The sequence below is a fragment of the Bombus vancouverensis genome, chromosome 14 (assembly GCF_051014615.1).
Source record: "Bombus vancouverensis nearcticus chromosome 14, iyBomVanc1_principal, whole genome shotgun sequence".
NCBI classification, from domain to species: domain Eukaryota; kingdom Metazoa; phylum Arthropoda; class Insecta; order Hymenoptera; family Apidae; genus Bombus; species Bombus vancouverensis.
This window is the reverse complement of record NC_134924.1, coordinates 4,458,141-4,483,743: the sequence shown is the minus strand read 5'-3', so window position 1 is coordinate 4,483,743 and position 25,603 is coordinate 4,458,141. Positions and strand designations below refer to the sequence as shown.

The window sequence follows — 25,603 nt, the reverse complement described above, 5'->3', positions numbered from 1 at the left end:
GAATCTAAAATGATGTTTTTATAATTTATCGTGCAAATTTATATTTACTTTATTCCATGCATTTTACTAATATATTTTAATGTATGTATATTTTTATATGTAAAGTATTTGTATTTTCCTTATTTTTATTTTTCATTTATATGCTTAATAAACGAAATAATAGGGTAATCTTTCATTTTATACCTGTATATCAACAGAAACTTGCGCTATAAAAAATTAATCAACAACACATAAAATTTATCAAAATAATTTATGTAACTTTTAGATTTATGTTGAGTACTATATATTTAAAGGCACATAATATAGTTTGTTATATTTTTAAGCGTTTACCACAGATAATTGAACATTATCTTGCATTAGTTGAAGGTATGTCAAATACACAGTCACATTTGAGGCACTCTGCGTAGAGAAATTGTTTGAATAACTCTGCGTAATCTACCGACTGTTCGTTTTCTTCGAGAATGCCTTTTTGTTATTAAGCAATTCCATCGATTTAATAAGTAAAAAAAAATACTTGCTACCATTATTATTCCTCCCATGTAACTCCACTTACTTGTAAGTATTATACCATTATCTTGATCATTTTGTTTTAATTCATCAATATTATTTCGATCTGCGTGATGTAATGTAGGAATATTTGCACCTCCAACACGTCTTCTAAGCCATAATGGACTTGAATCTTGTAGAACTGGATTTATAGCAACTATTGTGTCTCCAACAGACAATAGTTTTTGAGGCTTATAAAGATTTCTGAAATAAAATTAAAGTCATACTGTAATGTACTTATTTATCGAATGAAATTTAATAACATTTATAATAACTTACAAAGGGACAGATTCGTTTAAAGGTTTTGGAATAGCAGGAGTAATAGTAGGACAAGATGGAAGTGGTCTAATATGACCAGCATTAGTATTTTCAGGCAGTAATACTTTACTATGACGTTTCAAATAACTTCCTTCCATACGTTGCGGTAATTCATTACTGTCTAAAATACTAGACTTCTCAAGAACTTTTGCCTTAGTTTGACTTTCGTCTGTAAAAACAGTTGCGATATGTCCCGTTGTTGTATATTCCAGTATAGCATCAAGCATCCAAAAACAAGCTAAAAAATAACATTTAGTTTTAATTGAAGAATAAAAAATAATATAATTACTAAGTTGAAGATTTCATGAAAGAAACGTACGTTTTTGTAAATGGCTGTCATCGATACAATTTGAATCCCCATATACTACAATTCTACCTGATACAATTTTTGCTTGGTCTTTCATATTATTTTTTTCCACATTTTCTTTCCCCATTATCTCGTTGTTACTGTAATTGTCATTATACAGTTCTTTCATATTTACATAACCGTTGGTTTGAAAAAGTCCAAGAATTGGCACTGGGATTGTAGATCTTGATTCTGATTCAAGCAAAAGTTCCTGCCCTTGATCATGTAATTCTGCATAAAGAATAACTCCGTCCTTTGGAAATCTTGATAAATGTAAAAAATATATTTTATCTCATTATTAAAGTCAATATATATATAACAATTTAAACAGTTAGCTATGATATTTATTATATCACATACCGAGTGATTGTAGTACCAGAAGCAAAAGTAACAGGTGGATGTTGACCAAGAGTAAATTGACCATTGCGTACTTGGTCACCAAATGCAATTCCCCAGTTAGGATATAGTAAATCATTCAAGGCTGGCACATTTGCACCTCCTGTATCTGGTATCCACCATTGCCGAGTATTTTCATCATAAAATTTCACTTTCCTCATAACAGTGACATTATACCAATCTGCAAATATGACTACAGAAAGACCTTCTTCTTCTACATCTTTCCTTAATTTAGCTACCTGAAACATAGTTTTTTGTAAATTTTAAATTAATTAAACATTACCAGAAAACGTTATTGAACATTATATAACATGTATAATATTACCTCTTCAGGAAAAAACTCTTCTTCACTATCGACAATGAGTAAGGTACCATAATTTTTGGCATTAAAACAAGTGAATGGAGCACCAAGTACCTCTAAATAATAACCAGCATTACGTAAATGCTGATACATATCTTTAAAGTTAGTATGAATATGGTCACCGTTCCAATCAAGTGGGTCATTTTTCACACGCAAATCATCTCGCGGGAAGTATCCGGGAGGATAACGCAGATTGTGAAATTGATCCCATAGGATACGTTTACTATTAAGGAAATGTTATTCAATTATAGTTGTATATCAAAATTCTATACTATAACTAAAACTTCTTTCTTATACTTACTGATGGGGAGGTGTAGGAATAACTTTTGCTTTTAAGGGTAATTCTATTTTAGATTGTCTTACTTTTTCTTCTCCATCACTCGGCGGTGACTCAATTGTAACCGATATATGACCTATTTATAGAATTAAATTCTAACATAATAATATTATAGAGTATTATTTAATATATTAGAAATAGAAGTAATTTCAACCTTGTGCTATGCCTTGCCAACCACGAGCTGATGGTGGAACTGTTATAGCAACTGCTAACCATCCAGACCATGGCCAAAGAACATCACTATAAGTTACTGATACATCGATTCGCTCACCGTTACCATTGCCGGTATACGGATGCCATACAAGCTCTGTTACATGACCAGATACTCCCAAACCATTTATTATAGTTATATTTACAATTGTAGGCATACCAGTATGATATACAGCTTGTGTACAGTATGGCCACATATACTGACATTCAGTTAAGTCTATATAACTAATAATGTGCATCATAGTTTATGTATCATATTATACACCATTTTATAGATCATAATTAATATTAAAATAATGAGCTGTATAATATAAAAAAATAATTACCTTGGGCTTAGTGTAGCGATAGGTGTATATGAACGTAGAAAATGAAATGCTCGTAAAAGATCTAGCTTTCCAGCACCTTGTTCAAACATTCCAACTCCCGATAAACGACGCGCAGAAGTAAGTAATGCTTGTTTCATACTTGCTGGAGTAATCTAAAATAATTAAAATAATAATTTTGTCATTAAACATTTATCTATATTTATTTATAGAAGAGATAAATGTACAAGAAGATAAAGATTTGATATATAGATTTGATATATAAGATTTGATATATAATTACTCTTTGTTTAACAGATCCATCTGCTTGTACAAACCCACTGGCTAAAAGTGCTACAGCTCCAGCAACAACAGGACTAGCAACAGAAGTTCCAGATAAGGTTCTACAACCTGCTTGTAATGCAGAACCTCGTACTCCTGATCCATATGTAACTAAATCAGGTTTTACTCTCCCATATCCTGATGGTAACTCCCATGTAGTCATACCACGTGATGAAAATCTTGCTATTTGATCCTCCCAGTTGATTCCACCTACTCCAATGACATCCATCTGATCCGCAGGATTATTTAGGGTGCTATATTAAATGAGATTCCATTTATTGGTGTATTATAAAATTTAGAGAAATAAATATAGAAAAAATTCCTTACCCATATAAAGGTCCATCATTACCAATAGCAGAAACCATAATTACACCATTTGCTGTTAATTCCCATACTTTATCAACGAATGGATGATCCATAAAATCTGGTCCTCCAATACTAAGATTCAGTACAGTAACTTTTGTAAGAATAGCATAATTGAATGCATCTAAAAACCACGATGTGTATGATACCTGTGAAAAGCAAGGATGTTCTGATGTATCAAGTTAAGTGAAAAGTAGATATACCGAATATAATGATAAACATACCTGAGTATTAGTAAAAACACGAAATATGTGAAGTTCAGCATCAGGTGCAAAACCAAGACAATCTATACAAGATGATGCAATAACTCCAGCTACAAATGTCCCATGACCTAAACCATCTTCTAGTGTTTTTTCATTTGTCCAATTTGAACGTTCTTTAATTTTTTTAAAATGTGGGTGACTAGCTGCTAGTCCAGTATCAAATATTGCTACCTAATAATAATTATTATGTATATAATAAATATTATTTCAATTTATCCAATTTCTTAAAACCTATATCCCAAACGAAAATACCCACCTTGACTCCATTTCCAGTAACACCCATACTCCACAAAGCATCAGCTTGAAGTATACTTGTAATTTGTCTTGGTATAGCTCTTAATAATCTACGTGATGTGTGACGATTGGTTGATTGCCAAAACTGATTGTTCTAAAATTCAATATAAGTCACAATAAATAAAATTATTATTGATTATTATCTTGATTATACAAATTAAAATTAAAATGTCCAATATAAAAACTCACATAATTGTTAATTTTTCTTTTGAAATTTTTGTATTCTAGAAAATCTGCATCCTCTGATGCGTTGATGAACTTTAAACTTCTTTGTACAAGTCTTTGAGGAGTTACTCTTCTAATGAGAGGATGATCAGTCAAAGCACTAAGACCATTATGTTTATCTGTTTCTTCTAAGAGAACAACATCAAAATCACTTGGATAATTGCTAGCCAAGTTGTCACGAAATAAAATTTTCCACTTATGAATACCAGATGAATTCAATGCAGCTTTTATGTAATTTTCACGTGTATGTGGTTTATAATAGCCTTTAAATGCAACAATGTATTCATTTTCAACAATTCTGCTAGTAAAATGGACTTTTACTTGTTCAGGGCTATTACCATGGCATGGTAATTTAGGTACATTATTAAGTTCAGAGTTTACAGAATTGTTTTTTTCTAATAAACAATTTACTTGATTACGAGATGATCGAATCACAATATTAAGTAGTAATAATAAAGAGACATATAGCCAACATGTATGTGGCTTCATACTATTAATATCAGCTGAAAAATACATAAGAAAATTAATATCATATATCACATATAATTGTTAAATAAGGAAATAAATATTCAAAATATAGAATCATCTACTTCTGATATAATATAATTTAGAATAAATTATTTTAAAGTGATATTGGAGAACAACAAAAGAAACTTTCTTTTTAAATTTTAATAATAAACTACTACATTTCTATTTATATTTGAACGTTAAAATAAAAAATATTAAAATAACTTGTAATCAATTCTGTTTATATAAATGTAATTGAGATTACAATTCATGCATATTGTACTTTATAAAACTTACATGTAGTAGAGAGACATAATTTATTAAATTGTATTTTCTCTGCCCATGCTTTTTTTTCAACGTTTCGAGCAATAATAAGATAATATAATAATTTCTTATTTAATGTTTAAGAAATCTAAAAATGACATATACAGATGTTTTTTTATTGTTAAAAACCTTGTTTTGATGTCATAACCTCAACATTCTTAAAATAAAAATCCATTTCAAATGAAATATCAAAGTATTCGCAACATACATTTTCGTTTAATGTTTTTACGTCCCTTACTTCTCTATATTACAACTCATATACTCTATTATATATAAATTGTGCCAACAAATAACGGACAAGCAAATCATAATGCAGTTTACTATCGTATTGTTTACAGAACTTCACATCGTAAAGTGATGATGTCAATATCAAAAGTATAAGTTGTTATCTTGTAGACGCAGAAATAAAAATATAATAATTGTATGTTTAAGACAAATGTATATTTATAAAGTTATATCTGTGCCAGAAATCTAATATTAATCACTCTACTAGAACTTTAATAAAAGGTAAACAATTTATGTGGTAACTTAACCTTTCATATACATTTATTTCTCATAAATATTTAATTTACAATATAAGTACACGAATGTTAATGTTAATGTGTATAAATTATTGATAATATTGTATAAAAAGTGTTCTAATGATATGATGTAGATGTAATATGCGTATTGTATGACATTTATGTTACACGCGATCAACATGCATTGTAAATGTTAATATTTATATATTTATAATGTAAATATCTCTTAATACGTATATAAAATCAGTACCTTGCAATAAAAATTTTTAATGTATTTTTATTGTACAGCAATAATAATTTATTAAGAAATAATATATTTTTTATTATTCATATCACATATCAAATATTATGTGTGATAATTGTATTATCTCTATTTAATGTGTAAATCTTTAAACTTAAAGATACATGAATTTAGTCCTATATTTATTTTAGTGCTGTGTGGTGTGATTGAAAAGTGAATAATTTGGTAATAACATTTAGTGCATATAATACAGCTCAAGGATAAAAATATGGCGTTCGATGAAAAAAGTGCAATAGCTCCTGTGATTATAGAAGAATTAGATGAAAATGCCTTAAATAACATGAATGTTGATATCACAGAATTTATTGAAGCACAAGCTTTAGAAATAGAAGATGTGCCACAAAATGTCATATCAGATGTTTATTCGAGACAAAGTACTTCTGCTATGGATATTACCACAGAAGAAGAAGATCATGATTTATTAATAACTGCAGATGAAGAGGATCAATTAACAAAGCAGTTTTTAAATGGAGAGTTGACATTCTCTGAATATTCTTCTAGAATGGATCAAGATGTAGATTTAGAAACTGCAGAATTTGATTTTTCTAGGTAGCAGCTTAATATGGATCTGTGTATTCTTATAAAATTCCTAGTAAACAAACTTTCTTGTTTTTAGAAATGATTTTGAGAATGAAGAAGTAGAAACAAATAAAATAATTCAGTCTAAAACGTCAAAGCCACAAAGTGGAGGACAAATACGTCATAAACGGAAAAAAAGGACACTTCCACCTGTTCTGCAAGGTCTTATGGGTGAAGCAAATTTAAGATATGCTAGAGGAGATACAGAATTAGCTGCTCAGATATGTATGGAAATAATCAGGCAAGTGTATTTTTTCAAATGATGATGTGTCATTCCTAGATAATAATAAATAAAGCAATATAAATTCTTCAATGTTTCTATAGACAAGTACCAAGTGCTCCAGAACCATTTCATACATTAGCAATGATATATGAAACAGATCAGCCAGAAAAGTCGTTACAGTTTGCTTTGATAGCAGCACATCTTAGTCCAAAAGATGCAGATCAGTGGGTGAGATTGGCTAATATGTCTCTTGAAGGTGGAGACATAAAACAAGCTATAACATGTTATAATAAAGCAATTCAGGCAAATCCAAAAGATGTAACTTTATATGAAACAAGAGCTCAACTTTTAGATCGTAATGGAGATAAAAGAGCTTATTTAAAAGGATTTTTGAAGTTAGTTCATCAATTAGAACCTGAAGATGGTATAAACATAATTAAGTATGCTAAAATGTTAGCCAAACGATACATGGAAGAGAACAATAATGAACAAGCACTAGAAGCAATGGAAAATATTTTTTCAAAATGTCCTAGTTTCATTACTCTAGAAGAAGTTAATATCATGACTGAAATTCTAATAGCATTAAAAAAGTTTAAAAGAAGTTTAAATATTTTAACCACATACACCAGCATTTGGGTAAAATATAAAACCATTGATGGTACTCAAGACTCTGATTTAATAATAAAAAGATTTGGAAATGAGAAAAAAGAAGAATTGGAAGATAGCAATATATGTGAAATAGAATCTTGTGGAGTGCCAGATAATGTTGTTGTTGACTTGAAGGCAAAATTTCTTGTAATACTTATTGAATTGAATCAGATGAAATTAGCTGAGAATTTTTTACCCAACTTTTATTTAAATGAAAATCCAGAAATTTCTGGCGATCTCTTCTTAGATATAGCTGAAGCTTTAATGGGGAAAAAAGAATTTAAACACGCTTTAATGCTATTAGAACCATTAGTCAATAGTAATAATTATAGTTTAGCTGCAGTATGGTTACGACATGCGGAATGTTGGGTTGGTTGCAAAGACTTAAAAAAAGCAATAAAATCATATGAAGTTGTTAGACAATTATCATCTCAACATTTAGGTGCAAGAACAGCATTAGCTAAGCTGTATAAATTAAAAGGTCAATATAACAAAGCAATAGAAGTTCTTAATCAAGATCCAGAGTCAGATACTTTAGATCCACAAGTAATATATCAAAGGACATTACTCCTTTTCAAAGTAAAAAAGTATGATGAATATTTTCAATCTGGTATGTTACTTTTCTCTAGACATTGCGCAAACATAAGAAACAAAGCTGAATTAAATGCATTAACTAGAGCATATGCAGTACGACAACGTTTGGAAACATTGCAACTTCATCGACTATCCCGTGGCGAAAAACTTGAAGAAGAGAATGCACCATCATTTCTAAATAATACGGAATTAAGTGAGAAGAAAGAATTTCTCTTACTTTTGCAAATGTGTAAACTGGCTTGTACATTAAAAAAGTATGGATTACTACAAAGAATCTGTTCTAGTGCTTTAACATCTAAAAGATTTGAGAAAAGGAATTCTCATATCATGTTTTTATGCTTACTTTCTTGTATTTATAACAATGATTCTTATCATGGATATAATATCGTACGACAATTAATACGTGTTTGTCAGGAACCAAATTCTTGGAATTTATTAAATATTATTGTGCAAAAAGCAGAAGATTGTAGACACAATAGATTTATCATGCGGCTCCTTGGAAGGGAAGATGTGTTTTCATACTTGCATATAATGCATGCAAACAACTGTCTTATTTCGGGAACATATAAATATGCTCTTAATGATTATATTTCTCTTTTCAAAGTAGTACCCAGTGCCTTATTGGCATTACTTATTGGTGTAACTTTATTACAAATGGCATGCCAGAAATTTTCTGCTAAGAAGAATCAACTTGTAAGTCAAGGTAATTACAGCTGAAAAATAAATTAGAGATCGTAATTTATTTAAAATCTTGTTTTAGGAAATATATTCATAAAAAAAATTTATAAAATTTATAATTTATAAAATTTATAAAAATATTTGTTATTTTCTATTCCAGCTATTGCTTTCTTGAAGAAATATTCTCAACTCCGTAACGAAGATGGTGAACAAGAAACATATTACAATATGGGTCGTGCATTTCATCAAATTGGTTTATTACCAGCAGCTGTACAATTTTATAAATTAGTACTTGATAAGGACCCTGGAGATTTAGTTAAAAAGAATTCATATCTTTTAGATTTAAGGAAAGAAGCTGCCTTTAATCTACATCTTATTTATCTACAGTCTGAAAACTATTTATTAGCAAGAATGTATCTTGAAAATTATATTACGATTTAATTTAAGAAAGTTATTTACAGTATATGATTATTACTATATATGATTTATAAACTTATGTTATGTTGTAAATAAAGATGTAAGCATTTTTTATAGAAATTAAACGATTTTTATAAATAAACTATCTCATCTCTTAAATTACATTGATTCTACCTTTCAAATAATTAATGAGTTCTATTCTTTTTTGTACAGGAGTAAAATGAATGGAACATTAGCTAGTAAAATTGAATTTGTGGAATTGTGCGGTATATTCGAGAAAATCTCTAAACCAGATACTAGGAAATCACGAATATCTAGGAAAGCTGATATTTTGGAGCAGTTCTTTCAGAAATGTCGTAATATGGGTCGTGAATTAAAAACTGAGTATCCAGATATGGTAAAATTTTGAATTTTTAAATTAAAGTTGTTAATGATTATCTGTATTAAAATCATAATATTTCAATAAAATTTTTTTACAGGATCTTTCACTCTTTCCTATATTAAGATTAATCTTACCAAATCTTGAACGAGAACGTGAGGCATATAATTTAAAAGAAAAGTCTCTTGCCGATATTTATATTCGTATATTTTGTTTCGGGAAAAACAGTAAGGATGCAATTAAACTTAAACAGTACAAGTAAGATTATTAATATTTATTTTTTCCTAGTATTAATAGTGTGCTATAATCATAAATCTTAAAAGGAACTAAAATGTTTTAGAACTCCAACTGCAAAAAATATTACACGTTGCAATTTTGCGGATAAAGCTTATTGGGTTTTACAAAATCGTTTTCAACGTGAAGGTTCTCATATCTCAATAGAACAAATCAATTTTATTCTCGATAATCTATCGTTAAGAAGAAATGAAACGTTCAAAGATTTATTAAGGAAATTAAATGCATTAGAGTTCAAATGGATAACACGAATTATTCTAAAAAGTTTGGATCTTGGTATTGGAACGAAAAAGATATTGCAAGGTTTATTTTTTGTATATTACTTTAAAAATATATAAAAAAATATATTTAGAACAATATCATTTAACAGTGATATGTTTTTTTTAGTTTTTCATCCAGATGCAGATTCATTGTTTAATGTATCATCTAATTTGCGACAAATTTGTGACACATTATATGATCCTCAATTGAGATATCATCATGATATTCAAGTTTTTTCTCATTTTAAGCCTATGTTATTAGAAGAATGTCAAATTGAGAATGTAGAGAAACTTTTTAATGGAAGAAAACAATACTTTGTGCAATGCAAATATGATGGAGAGCGATCTCAAATACATATGAAAAATGGCAAATATAAGTATTTTACAAGACAAGGGTATGATATTACAAATAAGCCTGGTTTTGGGGAAACTACTTCTGCAGGTATATATGTGTTGCAATTTGATTAGAATATGTTATATATAAATTAAACTAAATATATATTTTTGTGAAGATGACATGATCTCTATGATGGTACCAATTATACAATTATACATTTCAGGTTTTATGAGCGGTGTATTTGGTCGATTATTAAATCCTCAAGTAAAATCAGTCATTTTAGACGGTGAATTAATGGGTTGGCATAAAGAAAGGAAATTGTTAGGCTCAAAGGGAATGAACTATGATGTTAAGAAACTCTCAAAGGATAGTCCTTATCAACAATGTTTTGTTGCATTCGATATTATTATGCATAATGATATTTTACTTAATAACGAACCTTATGAAAAAAGACTTGAAATTTTAAAAGATGTATTTAAAGAGGAAGAAGGTTGCCTTTTATTATGTAAATCTACTAAAGTTTCTAGAAGGTAATTGGTTATGATTGACAGCTTAAGAAAAAAGAAATTTTTACATGTAAATTTATACAATTTCTGCTTTTAAGCGAGGAATTATGTAAAATATTCAATGAAAGTATTAGGAATAAAGAAGAAGGAATTGTAGTAAAAGAATGTGATAGTAAATATAAACCAAATGTACGAAATGGTACTAATTGTTATAAAATAAAAGCTGAGGTAATATTCTGTATAATATTTGCTTACATTGTTATAATTTTTTGTTGTTACTATAAATAATAATCTTTTAGTATTCTGAAGGTTTGGTACACGATATAGATTTAATTATTCTCGGTGGTTATTACGGTAGAAAATTTATGGGTTTAGTAAATAGCTTTTTAATGGGCGTAGCTTCTTCTACAAAAACTCCTGGTGAAAATCCTACAAAATTTTTATCTGTAGTATCAGTCAACAGTGGTTTTTCTATGAATACATTGAAAGAACTCGGAAGAATGTTTAAAGATAAGTGGCAAACAGAACGACCTGAAAATGTCGTGCCTCCCAAGGTGAGTTGACGGAAGTAAATATTCGTTATATTTTAATATCATTTTAATATGTTAGGTTGAGCCAAATTTATGGATTCGTCCTGAAAATTCCATCATTTTGACCATAAAAGCATCGGAAATGATATGTAGTAATAATTATCCAACCGGATACAGTTTACGATTTCCTAGAGTTACAAGTGTTAGAACTGATAAACCGTGGTATGACGTTTGTACAACTGATAACTTGAAATTATTAATTAAGGTACATAATTGAATGATTTATTGCATGTTATATCATTACAATATAAATAACAAATATTTTTGTTATTTTTAAGGATACGCAACCAATTCAGAAATTAACAAAACGAGAAATACCTTATGAAGATATAGAAGAAGCACGTGAAAGTAAAGTACGTAAGACAAAGAAACAACGTTCAATAAAATATGAAGAGAAATCAATGAAACCAAACATTTATGACAATCCACCGGTTCATCTTACCCGACTTTTTGACGACAAAGAAATTTGCGTGATAAATGGCGTCGATGAGTTACCTAAAGAACAGATTGAAGAAATACTTCTGCAACACAGAGCAAATGTTGTACAAAATCCTTTAAAGGAAAATTACTGTATTATTGTTGGTAACGTTAAAACGGTAAATGTGCTATTTACTATCAACTTTGGATCTTAATTTAACAATTAATACTGTTCGAATAGTCGACATATGAATAAAATTCTTTAGGTAAGAGCAAGTTGCATCATACAAAGTAAAAAGTATGATGTGGTAACATTGGATTGGTTTAGACGGGTTACCAAAAAAGAAAATTGGTCGTCATTACAAGATTTTTTACCATGGGATTTGATATGTAGTCGTGAATCAACGAAACGACGATTAGCACAATATTATGATGATTATTATGATCACTATACTATAGATGCTGACGAAGAGAGTTTATTACGTTCGTTCAAAAAAGTCGAAGATACGGTATCACGTTCATTTACTTATTTTACTAAATCAAATTTCTATAGGTAATTTAAATTTTATATAAAATTATTTCAGGAGCAAAATGTTAAATTTGATTATACAGAAATGAAAAAAATAGATCAAGAATTATTTGATAGTGAAATATCACCTTATTCTCTATTTCGTGGTATCGTGGCATATTTTTATGACTCATCAGATTTATCAAAATTTGAATTTCGTTTTATGGGTGGTACTATTAGAGAAACTATTGACGATTCTGTGACACATATTTTTATCAATAATAATTCCACCGATATTGAACTCCAAAATTTAATTGACAATAAATCCCAGGCATCGTTAACAATTATTAAAAGCGAATGGATCGGAGAGTGCTTTAAACAAAATACAATTATTCCTTATTCTGTATACCTGGTCCAATAAGTATTGATAGATTAAGTGATTTTTAGATATGTATATCTATGCAAATAAAATCAATTCATTCAAAAATAAATTTATACATTGCATTATATAATTCTATTTTTTTTCATCGAAATTAAAGCGACGAATAAGAATGAAAATATAGTTTTAGAATAGAGTCTTTTTAACAAATAATATCTAACGTACAAGCATTACGCGTATATTTGTAACATGGACACCGAAAATATATAGATTCATTTTGGCTCATATTTTCGCTAAGTGCTAAAGAAACTGGGTACTAGGTAGAGTGACAGTTGGACAGTTCGCTCATTTAACATCCCGTTTCGAAATATTTCTTCTCGGTTGAAGTCGGCACCCTTGCTGTTCTCGTTTTATTTCATCGGAATGCGTGCAAAATACGAGGCGAAAGGGACGCAGCTGCGACGTTTCCTTTACAAAGCCTGCCATTCAGAGAGATTCTCGAGTAGATTAAGACGAGAGAACTTTGGAAAAAAGACTTTGTATGCACAGACATCGATACGACGTTAAGAGTCATTCTGAAATTCTTTTCAACCTAAACAATCACTCAACTCGTATCACTAATTTGGAAAAGAACTTCGATTAATATTTTACAAACTATGATGATGGCAGTAAACATATTTTATTTAACTTTCATAAAAGTTATGAAAAACGATACATCACAATAATGTTATAAAGATACATTTTTATCAAATTGAAAAGACGAACATACGTTATCTACGAATAATAAGAAAAAGGAAGATCTCTTCATTCAAAAGTCTACGATTACACATAATAAAGCGAAAGAATCCTTTGTCCTTTTTTTCACAACAACGAAATTGTAGTTGAGATATTTGGCAAAGATGTATATCGTGGCATTGCCTGATGTATGTATAGTGTTAACCATTGCAGATATCTCGTTAGCGTAAAGGAAGGTTTCGTCTACCAGGTCAGAACATAATATATGAATATGACTGACGTTCGTGTCCGTAGAAGATCTACTTATAGACTCTTCACCTACGGACACGACGCATATTAATCGAGTTTCAGATTTTCCAAACGTCCAACGGGACGCGTCACTCCTTTACACCACGTCCAATTTATTCACGGAGTTTCAGTGCTAACTCGGTACCTGCCAATTACGTGTACTCGTTACTGTTGTTGCTTACGTTTCATCGTCACACGATAAATTTATGATTTAACCGAGTTCACGCTTGAATTATGTCTTTATCGATGGTTCTACTAAAAGAATAGAGCATGTCACAAATGTTACTTTACCAACGTTGTTGCGTGGACCTTCTATTTAAATAATATCGAGGTATAAATTATGTTTGTGATTTCCTCACGTGTACCTATGATTAAAATATACTTCTTACATCAATAATTCTTTTCTTTCCATGCTTTTCATATCTGTTCATTTTCTTCCTTTTACTTTTCTAGTTCTAATACATATTCTTAATATTCCATCTAACGTGACGTTCATCCGTGTATATTATTTTCTTCTTCTGTGCACGAAATCTTGGTTTTCTCCGCGACTTTTTAATTTGCCTTGCTTCCTTCTCCGATTCCTCTAAACAATAATCTCTAAATGTCGATAACGGTGACAACGAACAAGAACAGGTAGTGGATGAAAGATACGAACTCGTCCTTTTCTTCGTTTCCGAGTATCTTCTTCTCCATCTGTGAACGTCTGTGCACGAAGAGGAAGAAATCGGTTCTTGTTTATGATAAACAGCGTTTCGTGGTAATACTGTCCAAGAATGAAATCGTTTGGACGATGATAAGCTTGATGATGAAGACAACGAAGAAGTAGTATCTATTTTTGCGCTGTTCTTATTATGCTTATATTGATCACTCGAAGGCATCGTATAACGTGATGATTTATAGGTTGAACGTTGAGACGTAACTAAATTGTCGTGAACAGGTCTCTTAATAGTACTGGTAGAAGTGGTCGAAGAACTATATAACGAATTCGTCGAATTCCTCGATCTATTGGATCTTCTGTTTTTGAAGATGACCAAAGTCGGTTTCTCTTTATATTGCATCGATTGTGGTTTGAATTTCGACGAACGAGTTTCATGAGACGGTGAAAATTTATAATCGGCCCTTGAATCAATTTTTTTCTTCGTCCTCGGACATTCATATGGAGAATTATTCCTTTGCGGTTGCAAATTCATAGATAACGTATTGTATTGTGGTTGAAACGAAGAATAGGGCTGCAAATCTGAGAAGGATTGTTTTTTACTGCCACTCCATCGGGAATCATCATAATTACGTGCTCTGAAAAGAGAAAATGCATTTTGGTAACGGAGATAAAATTTAGTATTATATTACAGTGTATTGATCAATGTTAAAAAGTGACGTAACTAACTTTGCATCGCAATAACAGCTTTGACAAGGATATTTTGGCAGCTTTCTCTGATACACTGTATTTTTATACCAAGAAACAGGGTAAGTATCTTTCTGTTGCATGTCTGAACTAATTTCAATGTTACGACATGGAAGTTTCTTTTGCAATTTTGTAGCCGATTTATTTATAGGGCGTTTTGAATTATATTTTTGCTTTTGTTTCAAAGAGTACACCCGCGTGTTGTCCGAAAAGTTACTTTTGATTCCATCAATGTCCGACTCTTGATGTGAACTAATTTTCTCTGTATTTTTTATTTCTGCTTCAGGAGTCAATTTTAATTCAATGCCTTTTTCAATCTTCAAACAATTTTTTGATGATTTTTTCTTAGCAGTAGACGCAAACTTTTTTCGTATATCGTAATACAAAATCGAATTCATATAGTCATCTGTATTAGTGGTTTCGTCGAAACTTGTGCCACTTGGCGAACATTTTTCACTCGAAGTTTTCTTTGAACGTTCGTGCGATGTATCGATTTTACTAGTTCTACACGAGCTACTCTTCCTTTCCAAAGCACTAGAGGTATCTTCCTGCATGTACATTAAAAAATGTTTCGTATTACTATCACAAATGTGTTTGAAACTACTCGATTTTCTAATACTTTCGCTCTCTTCGTGTTTAGTTTCAGCTATTCGTAGAGATAATGGAGAGATACTGCAATCACTGCAAGGCTTATTAGGGTAAACACACGGAGATTTACATTCTGATTTTAATACCATATCCTTTTCAATCTCTTCCGCCGCATATTTATCATGCTTCTTCGATATTTCTTCTTTATGTTCGTGAGTTATTTTTATGGTTTTTTCCTTCCCGCCTGTATTTTCTTGATATATTTGAGCCTCGTTAATATTATTTTCACCATGTACCGATTTATCGGACACTTTCCAATAATCAGAAATAGCCTGTTGAGAAACGCGTAGGTGAACGTAATGTTGCCTGTTTTTTCTTTTTTTCACTAACTTCCGGGGGCATACGAGACCGCTGCAATGGCGATAAATACAGTGTCTACTTAATCGTTTTCTTCGTACACTCATGGTTGATTCTGTGAACTAATTCGCGTAAAAAATTTTTGTCGTTAATACGATCGCATTCCACTCGAACAATACATTTTCGCTTACCTTAGTTTTCTGATTGAGCAACGTTACACAGCACATGCAATTTACCGATGATACGTCTGCAATCGAAGTAACCATGAGATCACTGAATTGTTGAATCGTGAAAACCATTCACGATGGTAAGACTTACAGCGATTTGCTGGGGAAGTCGAAATTACCATTGTCATTTTTAGGAAGACCTTTTCCTAATACAAATGCGGTCTTCGATGCGATAGCTGGGTCGTTCTCCAGAAAACATTCCCGAATCTTCCTATACCCTAAAAGCCATATGTCAATTTTTAAAATAATACGAAAAAAATCGAACGTCTTATCACTGTTACGACAGAACGTCCTTACATGTCCAAACGTTTTTTACAGCCGCAAGCATAGGTTTTGATCCGAGCCCTGTATAGAAGACAATAACATTTTTATCGAATTTTTAATATCATCTTTCAATGAATATTATCGATGATTTCATGCTTACCCTTCTCTGCAGTCGCATCTGTCTGAACGTCTAAAGGGCAGGAATTAGTACTAAGTATTAGAACTTATGATTATGCTATGCACATGATATTGCTGGTCATACGATGCGCGATATCCTTTCGGATATTATAATCAGTTTCATATATCAGTATGTAGACATATATATACGTAATAAGAACATTTATTTATTAATTGACAAAAAAGAAAAGACAACAGGAAAAATCATGGAAGAAATCTCGCACGTATGACCAACGTGACTCACTTTTCCCCTTTACGCCGTAAGAGTTCTCTTGCTCTCGGTTTGCATAGGCAACTGTATTCCCTGTAACACACGTATTTTTACGATGGCTGTGTTTGCTTTCTCGGTTCGCTCCCGTAGCTAAAAGTTACCTTTCTTTCAGGAAAACCACGTAAAAGAAGAGCATTCCCGTGAAACCCACGATAAACTTGCTTAAGTACCAAACAAAATTATCGGTACAGTGGGGCATCGCTATTGAGCTTGATCACTGGTTGTTCGTCAGCGTTATAACTATGTCAAAAAAATGTAGTATCGGCAATAAACTAAAAATATTCTATCGTTGTATGATACAGTTTTTCAAGAATTGTATTTCTGAATTGTTATTTGCATTTCAGAGTCACTCTTCTTAGAATATCTTTAAAACGTGCGAATATGCATCTTCGCAACACATCTTACCTTACATGAATGAAACGATATTTAAAATCGAGAAGTTTTATACTTTTTTCGTGAACGATCGCATTACAAATATCGCAACGTCGCTGCTACGTAAATTTTACCATATATTTGGAACTATTCGGAATTAATTGCTTATTGTCGCGATATTTTGTTTGTTTAATCTATCCTTTGAATTTTGAATTACATAACATGTTTGTAACTTCGAGGCCCACACGTTTTGTTCCACTTCCGACCGGCGCGCATTTGAGAGGCACGCGCGAGGATTTCAACCGTGAGGGACTTTTGCAATTGTTAAATCGATGGATTTATTAATTTTTGTATACCAGGATTTCGGGTTACCGTGTTTCGCGTAGAGCCCCCAGGACGCGAACAAATGCAAAGTATGTCGATTTGCAAATGTCGAAAAGTTGTCAAAAAGCCAAGAACATTGCCTACTTTTGATACTCGATTTTCAATTTTGCCATTCCCTCTTCTTTTTTAATACGATTCTAAAATAGTTTTAAAGTTACTTTTAATCCTAAAGTGAATTAGGAGAAAACGTTTTCGTTTCTTTTCTCTCTTTTTCCCCCCATTTTACGCTCTTATTTTATCTCGTTATTAATAATTCTTGTTAAAATTCTTGGTTCGTTGAGCACGTTGTTCTCGCAAGGACAGTCTCGAGGAGGGCCAATCTTAGCTATGGATATTCCGAGGTGCAACATCTCTTCAGTCACGCATCTTCAACGAGGGTCCACCACGGGCAAACGATGGGAAGATGTTGAATGACCTGTCAACATATTTGCCGTACTGACAACACCCTCGAGCAAAGCTGTCCATGTCCGATAGGAAAAACGGAGAAACGTCTAAAGTGACACCCCTTCGTTCCACGCTCATTAGGGCAAATTCCTCGGTACGTTTCACGCGTGCCTACCGGCGTCGATGTAAATTTAAACTTGTCTGATCGTTCGCTCCTTTCATCGTCTACGAAGAAAAAAAAATTCCTTTAACAGGCATTATCGTTCTTTTAAGAGAACGATCTTTTCTTCATCGACATTCGAATTTTATATCTTAGTACTTCACTTAAGTGACTAGTCGAATACGAATCTTTTGAGAGTTACAGTTTATACGTGGAAAATGGCTACTAAAGTTCACCCGTGGAGACGTCATCGAATGTCCAAGAAGACGAGATCGCTTTCGGTTACAACTAAAAATATAATATCGTTCGAGTATCGGGAAGCGAAGGATAGTGCAATCTTCCTGCCCCTTTTCGTCCTATTCCGTACTGCAAAAATAGAAGAGAGAGAATCACGTTCGGCTAACAACGGTACACACCGCCAGCTGCGGCCACATGGCATTCTTTCTGTGATCTTGCTTTAAGAGCTCGTTAATACGATCCTCTCGGATGTTGCCAACGCACAGTTAATATTAGTTTCGAGTATGTTTTCTTAACGTATGAGTGTTCTTTCGACTCCGGCAGCAGTTAAGTGCTGGAGAAACCTGAATGTTATGTTCTTCCCTTGTCTTGGATAAAAATCTATATACTCTGACGGATGGAGAGGAAGCGTCAGGTTTAGGTTTCAAAGGGAAACTAAACAGAACTTTATATGCCATTTCTTCTTTTCTACAAATTGATATAGAAATTACAAAATACGATACTTGTTAATCGTTGTATTTTGATTGTTAAATTCTTGAAAATAGTATACTTGTAGTGTAAAGAAGAACGAATACAGCAATCATTTATTTTAATCTGGACGATGATAAATCGATGTGTCTCATTCAAATTGTTTTTGTCGGTAAGGGTAAATAAGCACGCGCATTTCTGTTGCCCGCAAGGAGTCATGCTCGATAAATCTTAGCCGTTTTGTATAAAACCGCTCTCTGTGCCTATTTGCTTACGGAAGATCCGTAGGATTCCGTCACGGTGGCCGTAATCAAAGAAGTTGTACGGGTTTAACGAAGATCTTTGCCTTTTTCTCGAGGTGATACAAGTTGACAGTAATAAGAAGAACGAGATCCAAGCTGGCCTCGATTGGCTCCTGGTCCACAAAAGTGGCGGAGTTACATCGCGTTTCGAGCCAATCCCAACATGTTCCTTCTCTAAAAATACATTTTGAATTGGTAGGAGGAGATGCGGAGACACCTCCTTCGACAGAGGGAAAAAGATTCCACTATGTATATAACTCATTCAACAGTGTACACTGACTGTTTCATCGGGTAGAATCTTACAGGAAGCTGGAAACAAGGGAAATTGACGGGTGTTTCGCGAGATATATCGGCGAACGAGTTTAAATTCACGTGATTTCTTCCATGAAATATATACGAATTTTGTCACTAACTAATATTTAACTTCGTCACATTTATTAACAAACCGGTCGTGCTGAAGAATCGATAATCCATAAACGTAGTGGTTATTAGAAACTTTTCAATCTCTTTGTAAATATGAAATGTTGTACCAACATATACTGCACAGCGTATAATCCCAACAATAATTCTTATAATATTCCACGAATAAATTTTATGCGATAGAAACAAGAAATAGTAATTATTCGTGGAAATCTTGAAGAAGATATACTCTCTGTACAGAGTATCACAACGATTTAAGATGAAGACCGAAAGCGGTAATTCGACTCAAGTGAATTCCGGAATCGAGCAACGTTTGAGGAGTCCAAAGTGCGCTAGATGTAGGAACCACGGTGTAATTTCCGGACTGAAGGGTCACAAAAGATCGTGTGCGTGGAAGGACTGTCGTTGTCCTTGCTGTTTGCTGGTGGTCGAGAGGCAACGGGTGATGGCCGCTCAAGTTGCACTCAGAAGACAACAACAGGCTCAAGGAAATTTCTTCGGTGAAAACGTTTCAAGCGTTTGTCACACCCCGATTGATACGTCTGCTTCGCCGTATCTACTGAAAACAGATCAAACACCAGTCTGTCGAAGAGGGAAGAATATTCAACGTCATCAATTACATTTTACGCAAACCAGCATTAGCGTAACCCAAGGATTCTATGGATTGAAAACGATTCATGGTTTACCTGCAGCATGTTAGTATTTATAGTTAGTATTTATATAGTAAATCAATAGAAAGAAAACGTATCTTTAATTTCAATTTTCTCGCGTTTGAATTGTTATTCTTTTCCTATTTTATGGTCTTCCTTGATTTTACATGAATTCTTTGATATTATTTGAACTACAAGAAGAGGAGGATTCATAGGTAGTCGTAAAAAGTATCGCACGTATGGCGACAGCTGTTTTTAACATATGTAAAACTCTGGAGAATCATAAATAATACTTTATTATCGTCGATTAACTATTTGCTATGATATTAGCATTTTTTGTTCGGTATTTTTGTACATTGATAGCATATTTTTATTACAGTTACCGCAGACGCTCCATTGTTGAATGGTTTGTCACAAAATCAGGAATACAAACAAGAATGCGAAGGTTCGAAAAAAATACAACCCTTCCCAAGTATGTATTCCACGATCCCGTGGTTTGAACAGGTCGCGGAACCTCGTAAGATGAAGAAAAGTTTTAACAATTTTACTTCCTCTGTGAACGATCAAAAGAATATTTCTGCTGCTAAAAGTGGACCTTGTTTGGAGAAGAAATCGACGATCTCTTTTAGCGTAGAATCTATCATTGGAACAAAGTGATAAATGATAGTTCTATATGAAATTGCATTTCATTATTGTAAATAGGAATTTTTATGAATTGATTAATCTTATTGGCATATACTTATGGGCAGTAATTATGACATAAGTGAAAAATATTCAAAAATTTAAATTATTTTCTTATGAAATGCAATCTATATGTGCTTGTAAATCTTTCTTTTTTAAGTATTATTTTAAGAATTATACATATCTTTCCAATTAACAAGTTTCTAATTTGTTACATATACATAGATAAGATACATTATTGTATATTAATATTACAATAAACTCTTACATAAAATCAGATTTAATTATACAAAACTTGAATATTATGCCATTTTCATTTATTATTGCAAATATTTTAAACATATCAGAAAAATTTAACCAGGAAAACAAATAAATATAGTATGTCCTAAGATTATATGTATCAAACTAATAGATCTATATGAATATATAAAAACATATTCTGTGAATTCATACAAATTTATATGATCATGTAAGCTTATTTAACAATAATTCTGTATAATTTTATGAAAAGTATTTAAATCAATTTTATCAATCCTGTCTCTCTCTTTTTCATACATTATATACAATAAATTATACACTGATATAATTGTTATTTATCATTTTCGAGTGTTTTACTACAGCGTTTCATATATTCGTCCATCTCAGAAAAATCAAACAAGGTAGTATGAATTATTTCATATAAAATACGTGGCCATTTGTTTTCGAGTAGTTGTAACTTCTGTATTGCATCTACAGTAAGGTTTATTAAATTTAGTAAATGTATTTTTCCTCTGTGTCTCCAAATAAGATCTTCCTGCAGTTAAAAGCAGTTATTTAAAAATTCAAATTGAATTGAATTAAAATTTTTTTTTCATCCTAAAAATATTTATTGAATAGTTGATTACCTGTGTTATACTTCCTTTTCTCCATTGCAATGCTTCCTTAGCAACAACGCTTCTTAGAGCTGGATCACTGTTAAGTAAAAATTGTTTGGCAGTAATTTCTCCAGTTTGTCTTTGCAGTTTTTCTAAATGAAGTCTTTGTAATAAAGGTTGTAATAAAGACTCTGGCAGTGAACACATCACAATATCAACAAGACCAGCATATTCTTCATTTGCTAAATCAATTTCTTCATTTGTGACCTATGAAAAAAAAATTGTTAATTCTATTAATATGAATTAGTAATTCTTGGCTTTTAATATTGTTATACAGACTTATAAGAAAAGTTAAGGTATAATTACTTCTTTTCCATTGATAATTTTTAAGCCCCAGTGAGCTAGCCGAAATATAGCATAAACTTTCCAATCCTTTGATATAATTGGATTTCCAGTTTCTATATGAATACTTGTTAATCCCTGCACTTCAGCTAATGCATTGAGCTGTCCAAGATAGCTAATATTAGTTTCCTTGAACATAAAATGTTCTAAATTTGGAAATCTATTTTTTATTTTACACAACACTTTGGCTACATCATTAAACTGCACATAATTAAATTTAACTATATTAACGTCTTGAGCTTTTGAAGAGTCCCAAAGTCGATCAATAAAACGCAATGCACCTTGACCATAAATATTCAAACAACGGCCAACTATTTCTATTAAATAATCCCCTCCTATAAATTAATAATGATATAAGAGTAATAACATAATATAGATATTATAATTGCCTCATACCTTGTTCTCTTTCTTTTAATGTATTTTGTAATGGGATTGGACTTGGTGGTGTAACGGCTTTATACTTAGCTCTAGCAGCTGCTGCTTTATTACTTTTATAACATACTATTTTTTTCCCTTGTGCACTCTTCACCTTGTTCTTGTCTTTTTCTAAGTTTTTATATTTTTGCAATATATTTTTAGTAGTAGATGAGGTACTAAGGTCACTCAATACTGACTTACAACTATCAATGCTATTAGTTTTAGAACTTAAAGAACAATATCCAGAAGAATCAATGCTTGATTTTGATTGACAATCAATTAGACCATGCTGATTATGAAACTGTGTACTTTGAGATATTTTTGTTAGATCTTGTTTCTCATTCATTAACAGCTTAGAAGACTTCAATATTTCATAAGGCTGATCATTCTTTTCATCAGCTATTTCTGATGATGGGGAAACATTAATGGAATCAAATGTTTCATTATTAACAATTTTACTAACATCGTGTGATGAAGCATAATTATTGGAGTTTAAGAAATGAGAGTTGAAACAACTTTGCAAATTTTCATGACCTTCTAGAGTCTCTGAATCACTATTTGATGTACTCTCAGTGTCGCTTTCGGTTTTCGTCTTTGTTAGATCTTTTTTTATTTTCTCATCAAATTTATTGTTTATTAAACTATCTACGATAGAATCTAAAATTGGTGGAAGTTTAAATTCTAGTGGATATGCTTTAGTTGTATCTTTTAATCGAAATAAATTATCGCTAGAATTACTTCTTTTCTTTATATTTATTTTTGTTGCTTCTATATTTTCATTTATAGATGTTAAACTCCCAAAACCTTTCGACTTTACTTTTTCTAAGTTCTTAGGTTTTAATATATTGAATTTATTTGATTTCTGAATTTGCATTGTATTAATATTACTATTTCGAATATTGTTTTTATTATTGCTATTATTTGTGGATGATCTGGAATGACATCTAAGAAGTTCCCAACTTATTTTAGCATTTGATATAATTTCCTCTCTTCGAGCATTCATACAAACTTGTGCACTAAGGTTTAAAAAGGTTGAATTACTTTGTTCCTTCGTCGTTCTCCATGCCACAGCAGCTCTTCGGATTTGTTCAGTGATTGGCATAGCTGATAAAAATTGTAAATTTGGTAGATATGATACAAGGAAAGAAACATAATCCCCATTCAATGTTACAGGATTTCCATCAATTGTTATTTCTCTAAGCTGTAACGCTTTAACAAGATTTCCTATATCTTCAATTCTAAAATATTAAATATTCAACATATAATTATCAAGTATATTACTATAACTAGATCATGCATCATATCTTTTATATATGTTTATAAAATGCTTACTTGTAAATATCATTATTGCTTAAATATAATTTTTGCAGTTGTGGTGTTTCATCAAAACCTAATAATTTTTTAATCTTATTACGCCTGAGGTTTAATTCTTTTAATGATGCTAAACCTTGAAAATCATGGTATCCTATTGTTTTAATATTATTTCCAGCTAAATTTAACACTTTTAAGGATACAAGATTATTTAAATCCGAAATTTGTACAATTTGATTGCCATGAAGGTCTAAAACTTCCAGTTTAGAAAGTTGCTTTAATCCTTCAATTCTTTTTATTCTATTCTTTCCAATCAATAATACTCTTAAATTCTCTAATATTTCAAAATTACATATTTTTTCAATTTGATTATCATATAGATCAAGAAACACCAATTTTGTTAACTGAGAGAAATTACAGTTTTCAATCTTTGTAAGAAGATTATGTTGAAGAGATAATAAACGTAAACGTGGCTCCCCAATTATGTTTGGAAAAGAGGTAAGTCCTCGTCTATCAAGGCATATTCTGTCAGGACTTTTCTCTTTTTCTGCAGATGTTCTTGTTGCCATGACAGTCTTCCCTTCGCTTGTCCATTGTAAAGTAACTGCATTAGAACCATCGATCTTATCATGTTCTATGTTAAATGGAGAATCTGTTGGACTATATGTAAAACTTATATACAAAGCTTTAAACATTTTTAGTACCAAAATCATAAATAATTTTTAATTAAAAAGTAAATACCTGAATAAATTATAACGGCGTTTAAATAACTTTGGTGGTATAGGAGCTCCAGGTAAAATAGGTAATGCAGGAGCAATTGTCAAAAAATTATTGTTTTCTTGATTTTCTGTATGACTAACTATTGGTTCTCCTTTAATTCCTTTTATAGCAAAACCTACTGTTTTTGACTAAAACATTAAATAACATTATTTCAATTATCCTATAATATAAATCAAAAGAGATATGATAGTATAAGAAAATTAATGTAAAAATAAAAGTATGAATTAAAAATTCTTCTTTATGAGATATGCAATATGCTATATCATTTTATGATAAAACCTACCCGCGTTACTCTATCGCTGCTTACTGGCATTACATAACCGAAACATAAAGGATTGAGTTAGTATATTGTTCCTCAGGATCATAAAATTAATTTTAATCATTTAAAAGAATATTGATATGATCATAGTCTACAGTTAGTTACTAAGGATTTTTTATTAAATCATGATAAAACTATGTCTAACATAAGCCTAACGATTATTGTTTGTCATTGCGCATTTGATTTATTACCGTTGTCAACATTTAAAAGTTCCGCGTAATGAAATAACTATAGCAAAGAATAACTATCATAGATGTAACTGCATTAGTTGCGGCCATGACGATCGTATAAACAGGTCTTGACACTCGCTAGGGGAAACCATCCGAAAATTGAGTTGTGTCTAATCGTGAAAAATCAACATGGAAGATAACGAAGTTCTCGTTCTTGT

General features: G+C 31.3%; 5 protein-coding genes across 13 annotated transcripts; 2 read left to right on the top strand and 3 right to left on the bottom strand.

The window, feature by feature from the left end:
- Positions 1-231: 231 nt before the first annotated feature.
- On the bottom strand, positions 232-5,323 carry S1P (membrane-bound transcription factor site-1 protease). Its single transcript, XM_033343715.2, has 14 exons — positions 5,108-5,323; positions 4,268-4,806; positions 4,041-4,172; positions 3,746-3,955; positions 3,486-3,670; positions 3,121-3,412; positions 2,841-2,992; positions 2,459-2,739; positions 2,269-2,380; positions 1,932-2,190; positions 1,571-1,845; positions 1,184-1,473; positions 826-1,102; positions 232-750 (listed from the first exon to the last, which is right to left on the bottom strand). The coding sequence occupies exons 2-14, from the start codon at positions 4,790-4,792 to the stop codon at positions 384-386; spliced, it is 3,357 nt and encodes a 1,118-aa protein (XP_033199606.1). The 5' UTR covers positions 4,793-4,806; positions 5,108-5,323; the 3' UTR covers positions 232-383.
- A 162-nt stretch (positions 5,324-5,485) lies between these two features.
- On the top strand, positions 5,486-12,877 carry DNAlig4 (DNA ligase 4). Of its 4 annotated transcripts, none has more exons than XM_076624421.1 (12): positions 5,486-5,641; positions 9,309-9,492; positions 9,575-9,732; positions 9,815-10,071; positions 10,156-10,470; positions 10,589-10,895; positions 10,970-11,099; positions 11,171-11,425; positions 11,481-11,666; positions 11,740-12,057; positions 12,145-12,387; positions 12,463-12,877. In XM_076624421.1, the coding sequence occupies exons 2-12, from the start codon at positions 9,316-9,318 to the stop codon at positions 12,805-12,807; spliced, it is 2,691 nt and encodes an 896-aa protein (XP_076480536.1). In that variant the 5' UTR covers positions 5,486-5,641; positions 9,309-9,315; the 3' UTR covers positions 12,808-12,877. The 4 variants fall into 4 exon arrangements, 2 of the variants coding, with proteins under 2 accessions (XP_076480536.1, XP_033199611.2); XM_033343720.2 differs by lacking the exon at positions 5,486-5,641 and adding an exon at positions 9,061-9,195; XR_013060090.1 differs by lacking the exons at positions 9,575-9,732; positions 9,815-10,071; positions 10,156-10,470; ... (5 more) ...; positions 12,145-12,387; positions 12,463-12,877 and adding exons at positions 6,136-6,505; positions 6,573-6,776; positions 6,860-8,703; positions 8,839-9,195 and having other exon boundaries at positions 5,489-5,641; positions 9,309-9,448.
- A 133-nt stretch (positions 12,878-13,010) lies between these two features.
- On the top strand, positions 13,011-21,108 carry LOC117161948 (uncharacterized). 5 transcript variants are annotated; one of them, XM_076624429.1, is made up of 5 exons: positions 15,571-15,730; positions 15,831-15,888; positions 17,187-18,368; positions 20,042-20,496; positions 20,831-21,108. In XM_076624429.1, exons 4-5 carry the CDS (start codon positions 20,061-20,063, stop codon positions 21,106-21,108), a joined length of 714 nt encoding a protein of 237 aa, XP_076480544.1. In that variant the 5' UTR covers positions 15,571-15,730; positions 15,831-15,888; positions 17,187-18,368; positions 20,042-20,060. The 5 variants fall into 5 exon arrangements, with proteins under 5 accessions (XP_076480546.1, XP_076480545.1, XP_076480542.1 ...); XM_076624430.1 differs by lacking the exons at positions 15,571-15,730; positions 15,831-15,888; positions 17,187-18,368 and adding exons at positions 14,976-15,104; positions 15,191-15,252; XM_076624427.1 differs by lacking the exons at positions 15,571-15,730; positions 15,831-15,888 and adding an exon at positions 15,069-15,252.
- Positions 14,244-17,273, bottom strand: LOC117161946 (uncharacterized). The gene is made up of 8 exons (XM_033343735.2): positions 17,176-17,273; positions 16,787-16,836; positions 16,660-16,707; positions 16,482-16,580; positions 16,327-16,382; positions 15,173-16,110; positions 14,444-15,081; positions 14,244-14,371 (listed from the first exon to the last, which is right to left on the bottom strand). The coding sequence occupies exons 1-8, from the start codon at positions 17,271-17,273 to the stop codon at positions 14,244-14,246; spliced, it is 2,055 nt and encodes a 684-aa protein (XP_033199626.2).
- Positions 20,729-25,511, bottom strand: LOC117161935 (uncharacterized). Of its 2 annotated transcripts, XM_033343716.2 has the most exons (7): positions 25,180-25,375; positions 24,858-25,024; positions 24,138-24,776; positions 22,785-24,043; positions 22,353-22,723; positions 22,017-22,253; positions 20,729-21,925 (listed from the first exon to the last, which is right to left on the bottom strand). In XM_033343716.2, the coding sequence occupies exons 1-7, from the start codon at positions 25,207-25,209 to the stop codon at positions 21,722-21,724; spliced, it is 2,907 nt and encodes a 968-aa protein (XP_033199607.1). In that variant the 5' UTR covers positions 25,210-25,375; the 3' UTR covers positions 20,729-21,721. The 2 variants fall into 2 exon arrangements, with proteins under 2 accessions (XP_033199607.1, XP_033199610.1); XM_033343719.2 differs by lacking the exon at positions 20,729-21,925 and having other exon boundaries at positions 22,142-22,276; positions 25,180-25,511.
- Between the last annotated feature and the right edge of the window lie 92 nt (positions 25,512-25,603).

Bases quoted from the DNA above. Each gene is read 5' to 3' on its own strand.
- DNAlig4 (XM_033343720.2), top strand. The intron at 10,896-10,969 runs GTAATTGGTTAT...TCTGCTTTTAAG, and splicing joins TCTACTAAAGTTTCTAGAAG to CGAGGAATTATGTAAAATAT. The intron at 11,100-11,170 runs GTAATATTCTGT...ATAATCTTTTAG, and splicing joins GTTATAAAATAAAAGCTGAG to TATTCTGAAGGTTTGGTACA.
- LOC117161935 (XM_033343716.2), bottom strand. From the start codon at position 25,209: ATGCCAGTAAGCAGCGATAGAGTAACGCGG. The intron at 25,025-25,179 runs GTAGGTTTTATC...TTAATGTTTTAG, and splicing joins GCAGCGATAGAGTAACGCGG to TCAAAAACAGTAGGTTTTGC. The intron at 24,044-24,137 runs GTAAGCATTTTA...TTAATATTTTAG, and splicing joins AGCAATAATGATATTTACAA to AATTGAAGATATAGGAAATC.
- LOC117161948 (XM_076624431.1), top strand. From the start codon at position 20,061: ATGAAGACCGAAAGCGGTAATTCGACTCAAGTGAATTCCGGAATCGAG. The intron at 20,497-20,830 runs GTTAGTATTTAT...TTTTTATTACAG, and splicing joins TCATGGTTTACCTGCAGCAT to TTACCGCAGACGCTCCATTG.
- LOC117161946 (XM_033343735.2), bottom strand. From the start codon at position 17,273: ATGCCCCACTGTACCGATAATTTTGTTTGGTACTTAAGCAAGTTTATC. The intron at 16,383-16,481 runs GTAATTTCGACT...CTTCGATTGCAG, and splicing joins TCTTCCTAAAAATGACAATG to ACGTATCATCGGTAAATTGC. The intron at 14,372-14,443 runs GTTCGTATCTTT...ATTATTGTTTAG, and splicing joins GGAAACGAAGAAAAGGACGA to AGGAATCGGAGAAGGAAGCA.
- S1P (XM_033343715.2), bottom strand. From the start codon at position 4,792: ATGAAGCCACATACATGTTGGCTATATGTCTCTTTATTATTACTACTT. The intron at 2,191-2,268 runs GTAAGTATAAGA...TTTCCTTAATAG, and splicing joins ATTCCTACACCTCCCCATCA to TAAACGTATCCTATGGGATC. The intron at 1,846-1,931 runs GTAATATTATAC...ACTATGTTTCAG, and splicing joins AAGAGTTTTTTCCTGAAGAG to GTAGCTAAATTAAGGAAAGA.